The sequence below is a fragment of the Ochotona curzoniae genome, unplaced genomic scaffold (genome assembly GCF_017591425.1).
Source record: "Ochotona curzoniae isolate NIBS_2020 unplaced genomic scaffold, NIBS_Ocur_1.0 scaffold_4506, whole genome shotgun sequence".
NCBI classification, from domain to species: domain Eukaryota; kingdom Metazoa; phylum Chordata; class Mammalia; order Lagomorpha; family Ochotonidae; genus Ochotona; species Ochotona curzoniae.
In genome coordinates this window covers 2,071,314-2,089,387 of record NW_024467119.1, presented here as the reverse complement: position 1 = coordinate 2,089,387, position 18,074 = coordinate 2,071,314, and the positions used below count along the sequence as shown (strand labels likewise).

The window sequence follows — 18,074 nt, the reverse complement described above, 5'->3', positions numbered from 1 at the left end:
ATGGAGAAGCTTGTCCTGTTCTGTGTCCAGTCGGGATAACAACGGATCAGGCTAATCCTGATTCTTCCAACTTTGTCGTCTGCTTAGACAATTCTACTTCAAAAAATTTACAGAACATGGAATTAAAATTAAGGTTATTTCTGTACAAAGTTGTTTTTCCTTTCTTTTTAATTACAGCATTGTTATTTTCACAATTTAGATTTTCTAAGAACCTTTCAAAAGTGCTGTATTTTTGGTGGAAAGGTTAGGGCTTCATCAGTGCCCATTCTATAATTTGCTTCTTATTTTCCCCTGGTTTTTGCTTACTTAGTGACATTTTCTCAAGCTGCTTTTTTTTTTCTTCAAATTAAGATAAAACCATTGAGATATATGGAGACACACAGAGTGATCTCCCATCCCTTGGTTCATTCCTTAAATGGCCACAACAACCAGTGCTGGGCCAGGTCAAAGCCAAGAGCTTCCTCCATCCCCCTCAGATGGATGGGATGGGGCCAACCATTTGTTTTCCCCAGGCCATTATGATGAGGCTGGATTATAAATGGCACAACTGGGACACTGATCAACGCAATCGTAAACACAACATCTGGTAGGTGCTTTCTTGTTGTTGTGTACTTGCTACTCTCTCTTGTGCGCTGGAGAAACGGGGCCCTCTTATGATTCAACCATGACACTCGGGTTAGAAGTGTCAATCCGGCTCTGGATCTTAAAATCTCTTCTTGTTTGTGTAATGCCCCATGCTGTTAGTCCGAGATTGAAGGAGAAAGATGCATTTCTTGAGCCCAAATACATAAAACAACAGCCACTTGCTTGTGACCTGTCTTGTCTCCTCCCACGTCATCCCAGCTCCATGACAAAGTCAGACGAAAACACAGCTGGCCACATGCTCTGTGATCTTCCTCTTAGTTTTCTTTTTCCCATGTCTTCACCAGCTCTGCTTTGCAAAGAGGTGAATGTGTGCAAACTGTAAATGTCATCTCAAATTCATAGGGATACAATTAATGTTCTACTCAATTGAAACATAGAAGTTTCACATTTGTGTTTATCCAATGGACAAGTATAAAGAGACAGTCAGCTCTTTTAGACAAGGGCAGGTTTGCACATAAAGAAAATAAGGCAGAAAATCCAGCATCCTATTGTCAAGATAAATTTAGCATTTTCATTGGGAGTCCATCTTTGATTTGGAAGCAGAGATGTGTACTGCATTGTATCCTCACATTTGGATACAATAGTCTATCACACAGTTACTATTCATCTCCTTAAATAAAACTCCATAACACAAAATCAAAAGCAGCAGGATAAAAACAGGAAATTTACAGCAACATGAAGTTAAATAACACGCTACTTAATGATCAATATGTCACTGAGAAAATGAAAAATGAAAATCAAAGACCTTCTTGAAGAAAATGTTGTTATTGTATGCAGTGAGGAAATTAATAAGAAAAAGCAACTCTTTTGAAGGAATGAAAATAAAAGCAAAAATATTAAAACACATGAAATGTTGCAAAACTTTTATCAAAAGGGATATTGATCTGCTATTTTGCATGAAAGTTATCTTTTATTAGAGAGAACATATGGTATTTGACCCTTTTGGATTGGCTTATTTCACTGAGCATAATGCTCTCTAGTGGGACCATTTGGTTGCACATCATTGAATTCAATTATTCTTAGTGGCTGAGTAGACATAATTTCATTATCCACTCCTCTTTTGAAGGGATTCTGGGTTGTTTGCATGTTTTTACTACTGTAAATTGTACTGCTGTAATTTAGGACTACAGATCCGTTTCTTAAATGCAGATATCCTTTCCTTTGGATCTATTCCTAGGAGTGGGAAAGCCAATGGCAGGTTTACTTACAGTTCTCTAGGTTGTACTAGCCTACACTCCCACCAGCAGTGATGGAGCATGCCTTCCTCCTCACTTACAGGCCAGTAGGTGTTGTCAGTGGAGTTCTGAATGTAGGCCAATCTCAGGAGTTAGGTAGAGTCTCAAGGTGGTTTTCATCTGTATTTCCCTGACAGCTAGGGAGCCTGACAAGTTTTCTTTTTTTCATGTATCTATCTGCCATTGACCAAATCTGTAATATCAGGATATACTTAAGAGTTAAGTGATGGACTAAGGGCAGCTTGTGAAAGGGTTGTACTATTGTAATTGTAATACGGGGGAATCAGTATACCATAAAATAATAATTTTTAAAAATTATATTAAATAGAAAAGAACGTAAGTCGCATGATTCTGACAGTACAAAGTAAAGGCAAAGGCAGTTATGTGGCTGTAGTACGCCCTTGGCCACGCTGGTGTTGCTCATCTCATTCTGCTGTGTGACAGGGATAGTTCCATGGGTTCCACTGGTGCTGAGGACGCCAGCAGGCGTGCTTCATTGGTGGGCCTCATGCTCCCTGTTTGTGTCCTCACTGTCCTCAGAATGGCCTGTAGTGCCTTCATGGCTCTGCTTCACAAGCTGAGTCAGTCTATCTATCTACCTATGCATCTATGTATGTATATATCAAGATTCATTTATTTGTTTGAAAGGCAGAATTAGAAATAGAGGGAGGGAGAGACAGAAACACCTTCCATCTGCTAATCAGAAGTCAAGAATGAGGATGCTATGGGTCTTCCACATACGTTCACGGGCCCGAGTATTGAGCAATCTTCAGCTGCTTTCCCTGGCACATTAGCAGGGCGCTGGATCAGAAGTAGAGCAAGTCAGTACTCCAATGAGAGTCCATACAGGATTCTGTGACCACATACATTACCTGCCTCACCACAGCCTGGGCCACAAAAGTTGATTCATTTTTTAAGACTTATTTTTTTTTTTAAATTGGAAAATAAGATATACAGAGATGAAGAGAGACAGAGAGGATCTTCCATCTGATGATTCATTCCCCAAGTGTCTACAACTTCTGGAACTGTGCCAATCCCAAACCAGGAGTCCAGAGCCTCTTCCATGTCTCCCTTGCGGGTACAAGGTCCCAAGGCTTTGGGGCATCCTTGACTGCTTGCCAAAGCTGCTAACAGGGAACTAGAGGGGAAGTGGAGCCAGCAGGATTAGAACTGTAACCCGTATGGAATCCCAGTGCATGCAAGGCAAGGGCTTTAACCTCAAGATTACCATGTCAGGCCCCAAAGGTTGATTTCTGTGTTATCTACACACAGATTTCCTTTCCATTTCTTTCAGCTAAGTATAATTTTTTGTTGCAATATGATTTTTGTTTATATTATACCCATCAGTGCTCAGGGCAACTTGGGCAGGGCAGGGGAGGGGTTAGCACAAGCCCTGTGAGGCAGTCCAAAGGGAGGCATAGCTAGAGAAATAACAGACCGAATAGAGATCCTGATAGGATAAGCCTAGGGATGGAGTTGCCCTAGGAAGACATGCGTGAGCCTGTGTCCCTGGGGCTGGGCTAGGGCTGATAACGTAGGGCAGGAAGCATGCAAAACCCTGGGGCAGTGCAGACAGGGTCTGTAAGTGGTGCCTTCTCTTGTCATCATGAAATCACATCAAGAGGCTGTGACTTCACCCTCAGGGGCAAAATCTGTTTCCAGATATTCGCTTCCAATCATGTATTGCAGACACTGCAATTACGAAATAGCTTTCTGAAAATAACTTGGTGCCTTGATAGAAAAACACGATTGGTGGAATTAATTTTCAGCAAATTTGTCTCGAGTGCAATTTGAGGGAAATTTATTTATTTTTCCAGAGGCATTTTTATTAGAGTAGAATCCCTTAGGAGGTAATTTTTATTTAGTGCAAACTAGGATTCTCCAAGTATCCTAAATCACCACAACCAGATAGTTTCCCTCAGGAATGAGCAGGGAGCAGGTATGTGGGCAGCTGCACCTGAGCAGTAACATGCCACCGGAAGCTGAGAGGCCTTGGATGACGGAGCCCCGAGAAGCTCCACATCCACGCAGTGGGGTTTAGATCACTGGCCAGTATACACAGGTGACAGTGCCAACCCCAGGAAGGAACAGTGCCTTCCACACGGAAGACAGGATTTGTTGTTGCTTTGTGGGATCTGCACGGTTGTCATTACTTAACCTAAATGGTCATGAATGTGTTGTGAGTGCTTTAATTATTTCCGGTGGTATTGTCAATAGTGGCAGCTGTGCATACTGCAACCTATGGGCAGACAGCCTTGAGGGAATACCACTGCTCATCCCCTCTCAGAGTGCTTTTCTTCATTCTTCCTTTCAGTGTCATTACTTGCCAGACAATCACCATCATGGACGTACAGCTGGTTAGAAACGCAAACGACAATGTCTCCCTTCCATTGCCCCCACAGCAGCCTTGCCCTGGAGCTTCTGGCCAGAGGGTGGGCATGGGGTGTTGAGCCCACACTTATGGGTGCTGAGCCTTTTTCCATGTAGTACACATTCTGCTGTCTCCCGTGGATAGTGAGCTCTCCTGGGGCTTTTATTCCTTAAGATCTTGGGGTTTGGGGCCCTTCAGTCTTGGACGCCTGGGGACAGGCCACCCGCATGCTGAGCTGCTCTCTGGAGTCTATCTTCTGAACTGCGCCTACTCTGCCTTCTCTACTGGTGCGTCTCCTTCCTAGAGTGAAGTTAGTCCTATCCTTTACCAGTGTGCAGACTGTACTGTGAGTTTACAAATAAATCAAGTAATATTGCCAGGAATAATAGACAACATACCAAATTCCGCATGGTCACAACCTATTCTTAAAAGGAAGAACACACATTTTTTCCCTTATACAGTGGGCATGTATTTTGTGTGTGTATGTATATACATATATATATATGTATGTATTTGTATGCATGACTATGTATAAATATATCTATATACAGACATAGCTTTTGAAAAATAAAAACTAAATTATAAATTATAGAGTACTTTCATTGCCAAGAAGTGATGGGGATGTTTCAAATCCTGTTATGTTTTCATAATACAAGCAGACACCTATGCCCATGTAAGGGACATGAGGCTTGAAGTAGGCGATGTGCTGTCTCTTGCTGAACTTGGTCCACTGATGTTTGTGTTTCCAAAAACTTGACCAGGCACAGCAGCTACAATGACTCCCTGTGTAGATAAGCATCACAGTGGACAGCCTGAACACACACAGACTAGTTAACAATAACATAACATGTAATATTATATATATGTATATTATATTATATATTATATACATACATACATATATACACTTTGTAAAAGTCAAGAATTCATTCTTTTAATTGCTGAGTAATATTCCATCACAGATGGCATGTTTTAGTTATATAATCATCAACTGAATGACATTTGGCTAATTATACATCTTATTTATTGCAATCTGAGCTGCTTGCTATAAACATGGGGGTTGGAGATAACTCGTATTTTCATTTAATTTTGGAGGGTGTATTGACAGGAGTTAAATGCTGGACCGTATGGTAGACATATTTTCTGATACCTGAGTAGACTTTAAACTGTCTTTGGTAATGATTATATGAGTTTACATTTCTACCGAGTGCCTGCTTCCCCACACTGTCACCATCATTTCCTGTTTTTGCTTGTTTTTTGGATGGTGGCCATTCTAGCTGGGATGAGGTAAACCACCTTTCACTGTATTTTCCTGATGCCCAGTGACTTTGAGTATCTCATGTTCTGTCATTCCTTGTATTTCTTTTTTTTAAAGATTTATTTTTATTATTTTTTATTGGAAAGGCGGATATACAGAGAGGAGAGACAGAGAGGAAGATCTTCCGTCCGATGATTCACTCCCCAAGTGAGCCGCAACGGGCCGATACTATGCCGATCCGAAGCCAGGAGCCTCTTCCGGGTCTCCCACGCGGGTGCAGGGTCCCAAAGCTTTGGGCCATCCTCGACTGCTTTCCCAGGCCACAGGCAGGGAGCTGGAAGGGAAGCAGGGCTGCCGGGATTAGAACCGGCGCCCATATGGGATCCCGGGCGTGCAAGGCGAGGACTTAACCACTTGCGCCACCGCGCCGGGCCCCCATTCCTTGTATTTCATTCTCTGGAACATTCCTGCTTCTGTCCTTTGCCCATCTCTTGACTGGACCATTCGTTGCTGTTGAGTTTGGTAAGTTCTTTATACATACTGGATACTAAGAGTCTTTCAGGTTTATAATTTCCAGTCATTTCCCCATTATGCTGGTTGCCTCTTCATTTTGGTGAATGGTCATTGGGTCTATAGAAGCTTCCTAGCTGGATTAATTTCACATGTATATTCTGCCTGTATATTAATGGCCTGTGCTTCAGGGATTTCTTCCTGGAAGTCTCTGCTTATGCCACTATTCTGCGTGCTATACCCCATTATCTTCCTCTAGTAATTTGACACCTGATCCATTTTCTGCTGGTTTTTATCAGATGTGAGGCCAGTGTCTTGTTTCATACCTCTGCAAGCTGAGATCCTGTTTTCTAAGCATATTTGTTGAAGACACGGGCTGTTACCCAGGGAATGAGTTTAACTTGGTGTCAGATTGGTTAGGTATAGATACATGGATTAATGTGTGGGCTCTCTAACCTATTTGAATGGTCTACATGTAAATTCTAGTGCCAATGAGAAAGATGTTTTAATTATAATTACCCTGTTACACGTCTTGAAATTATGATGTCCCCGGTTTTATCTATATTGTCTAAGATAACTTTCACTTGCCACCCTTTTTGATTCTATATAAATTTTAGGGGCATTTTTTTTTTCAGACCTGAGAACACCATCTTTGTAATTTTGACTGCAATGAATCAACAAATTTCCTAGGTAAATATAGAAATGTTGGTGCTGATTCATCCAAATGATGACATGAAAGGTTTTATTTCTTTCTTTTCGTTGGTGGCTTCTACTTTTCCTTAATGTTTTCTAATTTTCACTGTACAGATCTTTCACATCCTTGGTTAAAATAATCCCATGGCATTTAAGATTTTTGGAGCTATTGTGAAGGAGAGTGGCCTTGCATGTTCTTTCTCAGCTGTGGATTGTCTGTGTATATAAGGAATACTCTTTGGGGAGCTGATTTTGATTCTAAAAGTTTACCAAATTATCTTTCATTTTATATAAGCTCTAAGTGAAATCTTATGGTGCCTCGATGGGAAGGGTCTCATCATATACAAAGAGGAATATCTCAATCCTCTCCTTTCTCGTTTGCATCCCTTTGATTTTTTTTCTCATCAGTGGCTCTGTATGGAATTTCCAGAAGCATATTCAATATTAATGGTGAAAATGTGCATTGCTGTTTAGTTCTGGATCTTAGAGAAATTATTCTAGCTTTTCCCTATTCATTGGGATGCTGCCTGTTTATTTGGCATAGTCCAGCTTGTTTGTGCTGAGGTATGTACCTTCTACACTTCATCTGCTTAAGGTATTAAAGCATATATATATATATGCTTTAATATATATATGCCTTAAGCAATATTAAGCAATATAATATAATATAAATGCTTCCTCTGCATCTGTTGGTAGTAATAAGCAGTGAAATCATGTTTTACTCATTCTTTCTACAAGAGGCTCTTTGTTACCATGAATTTCCTTTTTGGTATTTGTCTATTTAGGTTTTCTGTAACTTCATGACTCAGTTTTGTAGACTAACAAGGGTAGTGCTCAATGAGTAAGGAATTATTTCAGTATGAAGATGTGGACACAGTGTATCTGCACCCCATGCTGGGGAACCTGTCTATTAAAACTAAACATTAATGCATCTACGAATAGACATGGATTACAATGCAATAATAGTGAGGAAGTTCAAACCTTGCTTTCATTGATGGTCATCTAGAAAAAAATAAGCAAAGAAACAGCAGAGCTAATCTAAAATATTAGTCAAATAAACCGAATGATATCTACAGAATATTTCATCCCATAGTTGTAGACCACACGTTGTTTTAATGGGTACATGGAACCTCCTTTAGGGTAGACAATATGCTAGGACATAAAGCGATTTTAAACAAAATTTAGAAGTGAAATCTTTGATCTCTTTTGATCAAATTGAAGAAAATTGGAAATTAACAACTTAAGATATCTTATGTAATATTCAGATGTATGGAGAATGAATAGTAGAGAAGAAATCCAAAGAAGATGACCGACAAAAGTTATAGAAACAAATTCCATGACAATAGAACTCATGCAAATTTAAGGGATACAGCAAAAGCTGAGATAAGAAGAAGGATGATCTAACTATGGTCTTCACCAGGATATGGAGAAGTAGCGCATTTCTGAGGTCCTGCCATGTGAAATGCCCCTGGAGCCGTGTAGCAAAGAGTGAAGAGGGCCCTGAGTTTTGTGCTAATGAAGGTTGTTTTTCATGCACTTCTGTCCCTTGGAGGTGTGCTTGCTGCCTTAACATAGGTACTGTTCACACTGCTGTGGAGATGGAGGTTGACCAGCAATGAGAGAACACTCTCCATCCTCTGCACATGCCAGTGATATGACAGGACTAGTGCCTTTCTCCTTGGCGGATTGTTCGGCTTTCACTGTTTGCCAGCAACTGAACAAAATACAGCTCTGGTGCCTTCTCCCTACCAAATCTTCCTCTCCCTGGGTAAAGAAAACAAACAAACAAACAAACAAACAAAAACAGACATTGGAGAAGCATTAAGTGACTAATCTAATCATGAATTTTAATGGTTTCATAAAATAAGAACACACACAAAATGATTCAGAGTAAAGAAAAATAAAAAGAAACAAAATGGAAACAGAAATAAGGTCTATTTCTCCATTTGTTTTGTTGTTGTTTTTTCTTATCCTTTTCCAGCATTTTATGATTGTCGCTGCTCAGTGTTGAACTTGCTTAGTCAGGTCACAACCAAGGTTTACATTTTGGTGCTAATAAAAACAATGACATATTTTAAATCCCAGTCACTATGTGCTTGTTTCTGGTTTGTAGAAATACAACTGCCTTTTGTGTGGTCATAGTGTATATTCTGCATTTGCTTACTTAGCAATTATCTGTAGAATGGGCTTAGAGTATCTGTAGTATTTTCTGTCGAGGCAATAATGTTTTGTGAAAACAGTAACAATATTGTTTTCTTCTTACTGATAGATCTGAATCCATGCCCCTCTGACTGTTTTGCCTTTCACCCACAGTCGGATAAGGGTAATAAGGGCAAACATCTTGGGTAATGCATTTTGTCTTCCACAAGCCAGTACCATCGGTAGGTTTTTGGTGGATATTCTTTGTCAAGTGGGTACTATTTTCTTCATTCCTAATTTACTGATAAATTTTCTCCTAAGTTATTAATTTGTCAAATGTTTCTCAATGTTCCACCCTACTTGTTGACCTTGCAGTTACAGTTTCATTCACCTGTTAGCATTGGAGATGACAGTGACTAAATATGCAACTGTCTTCACATTCCTGGAATAAACACAATTGAGTCATGTTGCACAATTATGCCATAGGTAACTCTCATTTGTAGGGATTTTGTATCTATATTCATGAGAGGGCATCAATCTCTGATGTTTTTTCTCTCTTTTCTTCTTTGCTAGTTTCTGGTTTGGGTCTTAGGCCTTTGGCCTGATGCCATAGCTGTGTGGCACCAGAAATTGCTTCTTCCATCTTTCTTGAAGCTTAATCTCTGAGAGTTGGGTACCAGGATGGTTTCTTCCTGAACTGTGGACATCACATGCTCACAGAACGTTTCATGACTTTTTCTCAGTGCCTATCCCAGTGAAGTATGGGTAGGGAGAGCTTTCCTGTTTTTCTTGTAAGTCAACCTATTACATCATTTCCCATCCTTTAGACTCCATTAGACCTTAACTAAATCCTCCAAGTCCCCTTTCCAAATACAGCCACGCTTAGTGTGAAGAATTCAACACAGAGTCTGGTAGGGGAGGAACAATTTAGTTCACAGGCAAGAAAGACCGTATCAAAGTCAGGAATCAGTGTTTTGCATTGCTGGATTACAGTGCACAACGGCATCCGGTAGGGGTGCTTGTCCTCATCTCAGCTGCTGTTCCCCATGTCCATCTTCTTGGTAATGCGTCCTAGCAGGCAACAGAAGATGGGTCAAGTACACGGGTACTTGCCCCCTACATAGGTCACCCGGGTGGCTTGTCAGGCTCCTCCTAGGACTGTGTCCATCCAGTATGTTGCAGACATTTGGGAATGAACTGTGGAGACTTAATTGTACTGTGTCTATCTGTCTCTCTCTCTCTCTCTTTAGGCTAGATAAAAACAAACATTTAAAAAGAAATCTATTCTAGCCACTTTTATTTTCAGAAAGAAATTATGTAAAATCTGGATTAATTTCTCAGTGATGGAGGAAATATCAATCTCTTGGGGATTGAGGTTTCCTTTCGAGAGTTCACAGGAGTAAACTGTGTGGTAGTTTGTGCTTTAGGAAGCAGTGCCTCATCTCACCTTGGCTGACGTGTGTGTGGGCTTGAGTTTTGTGACAGCCTCTTACAATCCCTTGGATGTCTCCCTGGTCTGTAGTAGCATCTGTCATAAGACTCAGCATCTTGAGTATTTGCATTTCCTGTAACCCGTGCCTCCCGCCCTCCCTGTTCTTTGTTAGTCTTTCTACATACTAGCTTTTCTTATTGATCTTGACAAAGAACCAAGTATTCATTTGATTATTTTATTCATTAATTTCTCTTTCTACAGAATTTATGTTTTCCATATATTTTTTTAAGTTTCTGTTCACTTTAGTTTTTTTTTTAAGGCCTTGAAGGAATAACTTGGATTACGGACTTGATAATTTTCTTCTCCCTAATGTACACTGCATAGCTGCACTCTACAGTGGTTCTGCTCATTGGTTTTGGTTTATGCTTTATGTTTTGGGCTTCTTCTTATTTCTGCAGCCTATTTAGGTTATGCCGATCAATTTCCCACTGTTCAGAAACTTACTAGTCATTTGTCTTTTACACATTTTTAATTCAATTCTAATATATCAGAGACTAGAGTATATTGTTGCAGTTATTTCAAATGTAGTGAAGTTTGTTTCATGGCCCAGGATATGGCAGAACTTGGCAGGTGTCCCTGGAGTCCTTGAAGGAAATGTGTTTTTTTCCTCTTGTTGGGTGGAATAGATGAATGTTGATTGATTCATCTTCTTGTGTGGGGCTGATAAGTTCTGAAGCTTTTCTGTGTTTGCATCACAGAGAATCTGAATTTAAATTTGCTGACTTTCATTTCTGATTCAATATTTGCTCCTCTAAATTGTGTTTTTTGTTTGTTAGGCTGTAGGTACACCACACACAGAAGTGTCTGCTGCAAAAACAGGTGGTACTCACTGGCTGTCTGCCACCATGTCGCTATGTCACTGAGACTCCATTTGTCCGAGTTGTCTGGGGATGGACTGAATCAGTCACAATATAAAAATTAGTAGAATGAATGAAAGATGGTAGGTGATGAAATGAATGCCAGAGTAGTAAACAGTACAAGTGGACATGGGAATCTCTACAATGCCCTGCGCCATGGCAGGGAAGAGGATATCAACTGAGACAGAAAGGAATAGGCAGAGAATCTACATGGAACCATCTGACATGAGATCACCCAAAATAGAGAGGAGCAGAAGAAAAGTGAAGTGAATGAGGAGACACCAGACCTCAGAAGTGGAGGCACCTCTGGGTTTTTAGAGAAGGAGAGATGGGCAGTGCCTCATAACATGTGCTTTGTGGGACTCTGACTCCGGCAGGGCTCTCGGAGCACACAGGAGGCACAGGATTTGCTCTCTTCGGTAACTCTTGGCCCTTAGACCTGCTTTGGCTTTAGCAGGCTCCCATTGCCCAGCTGCAGCTCTGCACCAAGGGACACATGAAATTTCCTGGACCAACTCATTGATTCTTCAATGTGCAACTCATACATGTTTTCCTTGCTATTTTAATTTTAATTACAAAAACAATTTAAAAATACATTTGATCATCTAAAACAAATTATTTTGAGGTAGTTTTTTTAATGGAAAACTATAACAGAACTAGAAATCCTACATGACTTGGCAAAAATAATTATGTATGAGCTTGTACAGAGCTTTTGGAAAATCACAGGTGGGTTTTCACATTTCTCAGCACCAAAATGTGCTTATGCTTTAATTCCATTTTCCAGCAGCATGTCAAGTGCTCCGGTGTGCTAAAGTCATGAATGACATACCACAGGAGTGAGCAGCATTACCAGAATTACCCTTTCACTTAAATGGACCTCATTTGGATGCCTGAGGACAATGGGGCTGCCATTGGCAGTCTGCGGTTATTTCATTATTTTGGCATGCCAAATCACAGTGATTAGGTGTGGGCACTGGTTGGGAAGCCAACAGCAGCTGTGCTGAGGTGCACAGTGTCACAGAACGCTGGACAAGCCAGCATGCTCAAGGAGCTTCATTCAGAATGACTCCTTTTTGATCATAACTTTGTGTTCAGACTGCACTGACCCTCATGTCTGCGGATGAACCCACTTCATTAGGAAGCTTTGAGTAATTTATGAGTTGATGAAGTCTCTCATTGACCTTTCAAAAACCAGTTGGGTCTTAAAAGTGCTTTGCATATTATTACACCAGTTCACTCATGCAGAGCTCTAACTTTAATTACATCCAAACACTGTGAAAAATATTTCTTAGACTCTAAAAGATCTGCCTTTGAAAACAAACATTAAGATCAATTTACTTGACCTCTGTCCAAGGTTGTCATTCATTTTATTTTTATCATGCAAATATAACGAAGCTTTTGGGTGGATACATTGAGAATAAGCAGGTTATATGTGATCTATGGCAACTGAATATGTAGTAATACATGAAGGGAAGAATGAATGTAAAGACCCCATGTGTGTGGAATGGTGACTGCTCTCTCTGTCTTCCATATATTGCTTGATTCAGTGGTATATTGGATCAATCCTTACCGAAGGGCTTTTCTCAAACATTGTTTAAACAAGCACATTCTCATATTTGAAAGTAATTAATTTCAATCACTTTGCACAGCTTTATCTATGGATTAGCTGGTTGTTTAATGGTGTACATAACTAGGCCACAGTTAAAAAAGTTGTCAAACCAGTTTAACAAATCCCTGCTTGTTAACTTTCGTATATTGAACTTTAATTCAGGCCTGTTGAGCTTCATGCCTTTCTTTTTTCCATCTAGATTGTCGGGATTCCAGCTGCCCTCCTCGATGGTGAGCACAGGATCTATCCTCACTCTGTGGTTCACGACTGACTTTGCCGTGAGCGCCCAAGGGTTCAGAGCACTGTACGAAGGTAGGAGACCGCTTCAGCCACACACTCACTCCTCCGATGAGTGAACACATGCCACTCTACATTAACAACCTTAGTGGAAAACCAGCGTCTCCCTCCCACCTGGATGCATGACGTATATGTTTGATGTGTCTGTGATAGCTGATATGGGTAACACCATTTGCTATAATCAGAGCTGATTTTGATTTTCTTTGACTGGTACTAATTTACTTTGCTGGATCTTCTTTCTGTTGGTATATAGTAGAAAGATTTTAAATTGTTTAGTTGCACTCAAAGGTTAACAGTCCATTTTCAGTCTAGAAGTTTGTTGTTTTGTTGAAAACCACTATGAATAGCTGTTGTTTTATAAAAGAGTGTTTCATTTGAGGAGTTTTTGTTATCAAAGTTAAAGTTTTTCACTGAAGAATATAATTTGGTTTTATTGCTGTGTGGCCTTTGGAAAGTAAAGGGATTTTGGTCGTGTTTGTATATTCAGTTATTGAGCTTAGATTGTTTGTGGTCCTGATATTATTAAGACTTCTTGCTGGAAATTAATAAGAACCATCATAAACTGAATATTGATGAAACAGCTGCTCATTTCAACCATTGTCTTATGATATTGAACCTGTAACATGTCATGTGTAAAATGCTGGTCCAGTCTATATTAATTTTTTCTGTTTTAACAATTTCAAAAAAAAGCTTATTTTTATCAAAATAAGAGCAACACAGGAATTTTGGGAGCGGTATAGACTGATTCTATTTACGAGTTACACTTGGCAGTTGTCATTCTGTTCTCTGATAACTAATAATGTGCTTATTACAAGTCAGGGCATTTAGGGGAAAATCATTCTCTCTGGAAAATAAGATCCCCATGCCTTGTATGTAGCTGGATTCACTTGCAGTGCAATGTTTATTGCACAGACGTGCAAACGGTGCAGTGCGTGCTCCCCTTGCAGTGTTTGTGCTTCGAGGCTGGGGGTTGTATACCCCTCTGCCTCTGAATCTTGCAGGCCACGCATCTTACCACAGACTAACACTAACAGTTGGAATGAGGAAATTGCATTTAAACAAATTACTGCATAAGATGGAATAATTTAATCTTGAAAAACAGAATAATTTAAGAAAAACAAGTGGCATTTGCTTTAAACGTCCTTGTTTCTGTGCACCATTCCTTGTAAATTATTACTTGAAATCATCAAGCTATGTACCAAACATAGAAACAAAAAACTTAAATATTCTCATGGGTTCATTCAATCATCCTCTAATTTATCTTTGGAAATATCATGCAAACTTGTATAGATACCACATCACTATTGCTCACAGCTGATATCTGACAACGGATACTTCCAAAACCTGAATACATTTATACATGTTAGTGAAATTAATACGAATTAATGGGTGACTACAGAAGAACAATGGCATTGCTTAGAATATTCCGTAATGTATTGTTTCATAGTTCTCATAATGAGTATTATTCTTTTGAATCCAATATTGCCACAATTCTCTAATAAGTTTACAATAGCTGCTACGGTCATTTGGAACGTCTGAGAAGAACGTTGCAAATGTTAGACTTGAGACCATGATATGGTGATATGAATATTCCACACATAAGTGCCTGTACCTGTGAGCTTCTATTTGTTTTGGTAGAAACAATTGTCTGATTGTCCTATACTAGTCATGTTTACTGCAAATTAAATTGAGTGAAACAAATGCATGAAAAAAGGTGATGGAAAATTTTGGACTGAGTATTATATTTGCATGAAGTTTCTTTTGAAAAGGTAAATGTTGTATATATTCATTTTTCTGAGTTCCTGTTTATATTCAGATGCATGAAAAATACTTTGCAATTTATTTATATACTGACTTTTAATAATTTAAGTAAATATTTAAAGCATTTTAAAATTTATTCCTCGCAAATTATAATAGCTCATATTGATTTTCAACATTTTTTGTCATGTGCATGAATGACATTGTTGGAAATCAAGCATTTTGTGGAAATTGAAATATTTTAAATAATATAACTTATATTTTTGCATAGCAAGCGCTAGCATAGTCACTTAAAGTAATTGGTCATATGTTTACTGACCACAGCGAGTACTTGCCAAGGCAGAATATTAGGAATTGGTATGTCAGCCTGTCTGAAAGGATAAGCCGAGTCTTTATGTATAAGATAATAGGCCTTTGAAAGAGATATTAATACAAACAGTACTTATTTTGATATAGCTTCTTATGTTAACTATAACCAGATTGGCAAGGCAGAAGGATTCTTGGCTAACACACATGTGGTTATAAATGGCAGGAATTTGCTTTCATTAGCAGCAATTTGAAAATGAAGACTGATGTGGTAATTGAAAAAGAATAAATTCTGAAGCACAGAAACTACAAAATTTGCAAATGAAGTGCCTCTTTTACCTGCCAGGAGCGATGCTTATAAGCACACTGGCCTTAATTTCAGGCACAGAATCTATAAGAAATTGAAAGTGATAAAAATTTTTTCATTAAATAATGGAATATATTGAAGAGGCATTCAACACTACTAATAACAAACTTCTTCTAATGATGTGAAATTGTTTTTCCCATGAACTAATGAGGTGTTTGTTGGAGTGGGCAAAGCAGTTATCCATGAAGTTGGTGTCAGTGACTCCCCAAGCTTTCAAGGAGTATCTTATGCTTTTTTGTTGTTGTTGTTGGTAATTTGTTGGTCTCAAAATCCTCAATTCTATCTGTTACAGCGTGGTCTGTTAGGTTGTAGGTAAGTGTGACTACAATGATACACAGCTGGGCAGAGGGATGGATATAGGAATGCAAAAAGTCAGTGTATTAGATACTTATAAGAAATGTAAGAATTAAGCAAAATTCCCCGATAATATCAGAGGAGAAATTCAAGCAGTGGACTCTAGTAATTTAGCTTCCCAATATTCCTTAATATAAAGAAATGAATGCAACAATGAAATATATCATAGCTTCAGAACCTTTACTCTGTAAATCCTGTTATATATGTAATATGTATGTTCGTCTTTGTATGCTGACACACACAGATAACTCACAGATACCTACTCATGCATGTACACATGTGCTAGGCGCTTGCATTTACCTATAGACAGTGAAGAGGGGGTGTGTGGGTATTCCAGTCATGCGTTCCCGCACTTGTTGGCAGGCCATTCACGGAGTGTCTAGCACAGTGCCAGCACTCCTTTGTGTGATAGGAGGTGCTTCCTGGGTGAGGGAGTGGCTTGCCTGTGTGGCCACAGATCTGTCTAGGGAGAAGCAGTGGGCTTAGCCCCTGCCATCACCTCTGTCGCCTGGTGCACCTTGCGCTGGGCCCTCTGGACCCACCTGGGCTTAGGAAGTGGGGTTTACATGAAGGCATCCATGAGGGGAGAAACTACTATATGAGACCCATCAGCATGGCACTGGACTACCACAACTAGTGTAGGTGTGTGTGTGTGTGCCCGCATGGACGCTTCCATTTTATGATCTCATCACATTTTACCTTTTTAAATAATCAAATTGACATTCAAAATAGTTCCAGAAAGAAGAGAGAAACATGGACTCAACCCACCCCTCATTCTTCTTGCATTTTCCACCTTGGGTCATGGATGCCACTCAGTGTGCCTTCTCCAGAGTAGGAATCCTTTGTGCCCATTACTGCAAGCATGGATTCCGCTAAAGATTTTTGAATCCTTGGCATTTGGCATGGGATACATTTTCATTTATTTTCGGAGTGTATGAAGAGATGGGTGAGCAGGTGCAAAGTTAGAGTCAGAAGGGTTCTGCTCCACAGTGGATGAGTGATTAGTGACCCTGCGTTGAATCTTTCCAAACAGCTTGAAGGGAGGACTTTCAGAAATATTCAGCACAAAGAAATAGTAAATGTAAGAAGCGATGAGGTGGATGCTTATTATAATCTATGCATCTATAACAAAACTTCCATATGCCTTTTCGCATGTGCTTATTATGTCATTTAAAACTTTGAAAGAAAAATATTCTCAATCCCAATATAATCTTTTCTCAAGTAGATCAAATTACTTTCCTTCCGAAACTAAAACAAAAACTGCTTCTAAGTGTCCAACTGAAAGGTGCACATTTTATTTTCTTCCTGATGAGTACAGCTGCTGGCTCAGAGGTTTCGATAAGGGTACTAAATTGACTGAAAGTCAGAGTTTATATGATCCACAATATAGACAGGTGGGTTCGATCTGAAAAATCATAGGCTTCACCTACACCATTAAGTCAATCGCTTCCAGGCTGAAGGTGAGCAAATACTCCTTTGTATTTAATTTATGGGGGTGGAGGGAAGTTCTCCATGTTTCTGTTCTCCTTAAACTTACAACAGAAAAGTACGTTTGGACTGCAATCGAGTCCTTTCACTCCCTGTATCACTAATTAGCTCCAGGGACGGGAGGGCCTCCTGTCCCAGTGTGTATCTTTGTGGGCTGAATTTATTTGGCATTTCCCTCTGACACATCCCTCAAGCAGAATTTTCCTGCTTTAACATCCATGGATCTGGATTTAGAAAGAGCAGCTCGATTATGACCCTCGGGCTGAAAGCTTTATTTAGAATGTCAGCACTGATTTATTTCCCACTTGAAGTGATTACCCCAACTCCAGCTGACAGTGAGCGTGCAATAGCTAGGCCACACCTGGCTCCAGCAAACCTTCTGTCCTCACTCAAGAATGGGATTTAGCAGGCGCTGCAGCGAGCTGTCCACTGGCTGCCGCGGACTGATTGCTCTGACAGAGGCCGAGGAAAGCACAGAAATTAATTTGCTTTTGACTGCTTAGGAGGCCCGGGCCAGACTTCCCTCAGCAGGAGCACCTGCCATCCTTTTGTGGCAAGCTGAGTTAACACCTTCCGCACTAGCCCGTCTCAAGGCTCAGTGTCCAGAATCTGCCATCTTCTTTGTCTTGCATTTGAAGCCTCTCTCAACACTTTAACACCAAGCAAAACTTGTTGTAAGTTGCAGAGACCTACAG

The 18,074-nt window shown here is 39.8% G+C and overlaps 1 protein-coding gene across 1 annotated transcript in view; it reads left to right on the top strand.

Annotated features, from left to right (window-relative positions):
• The window catches only part of CSMD1 (CUB and Sushi multiple domains 1), a 1,316,379-nt gene that overhangs the window by 142,301 nt on the left and 1,156,004 nt on the right, over nucleotides 1-18,074 (top strand). The window contains exon 3 of the mRNA XM_040967079.1: nucleotides 13,009-13,121. Within this exon, the coding sequence (XP_040823013.1) occupies nucleotides 13,009-13,121 (113 nt within the window). The remainder of the gene's footprint in view (nucleotides 1-13,008; nucleotides 13,122-18,074) is intronic.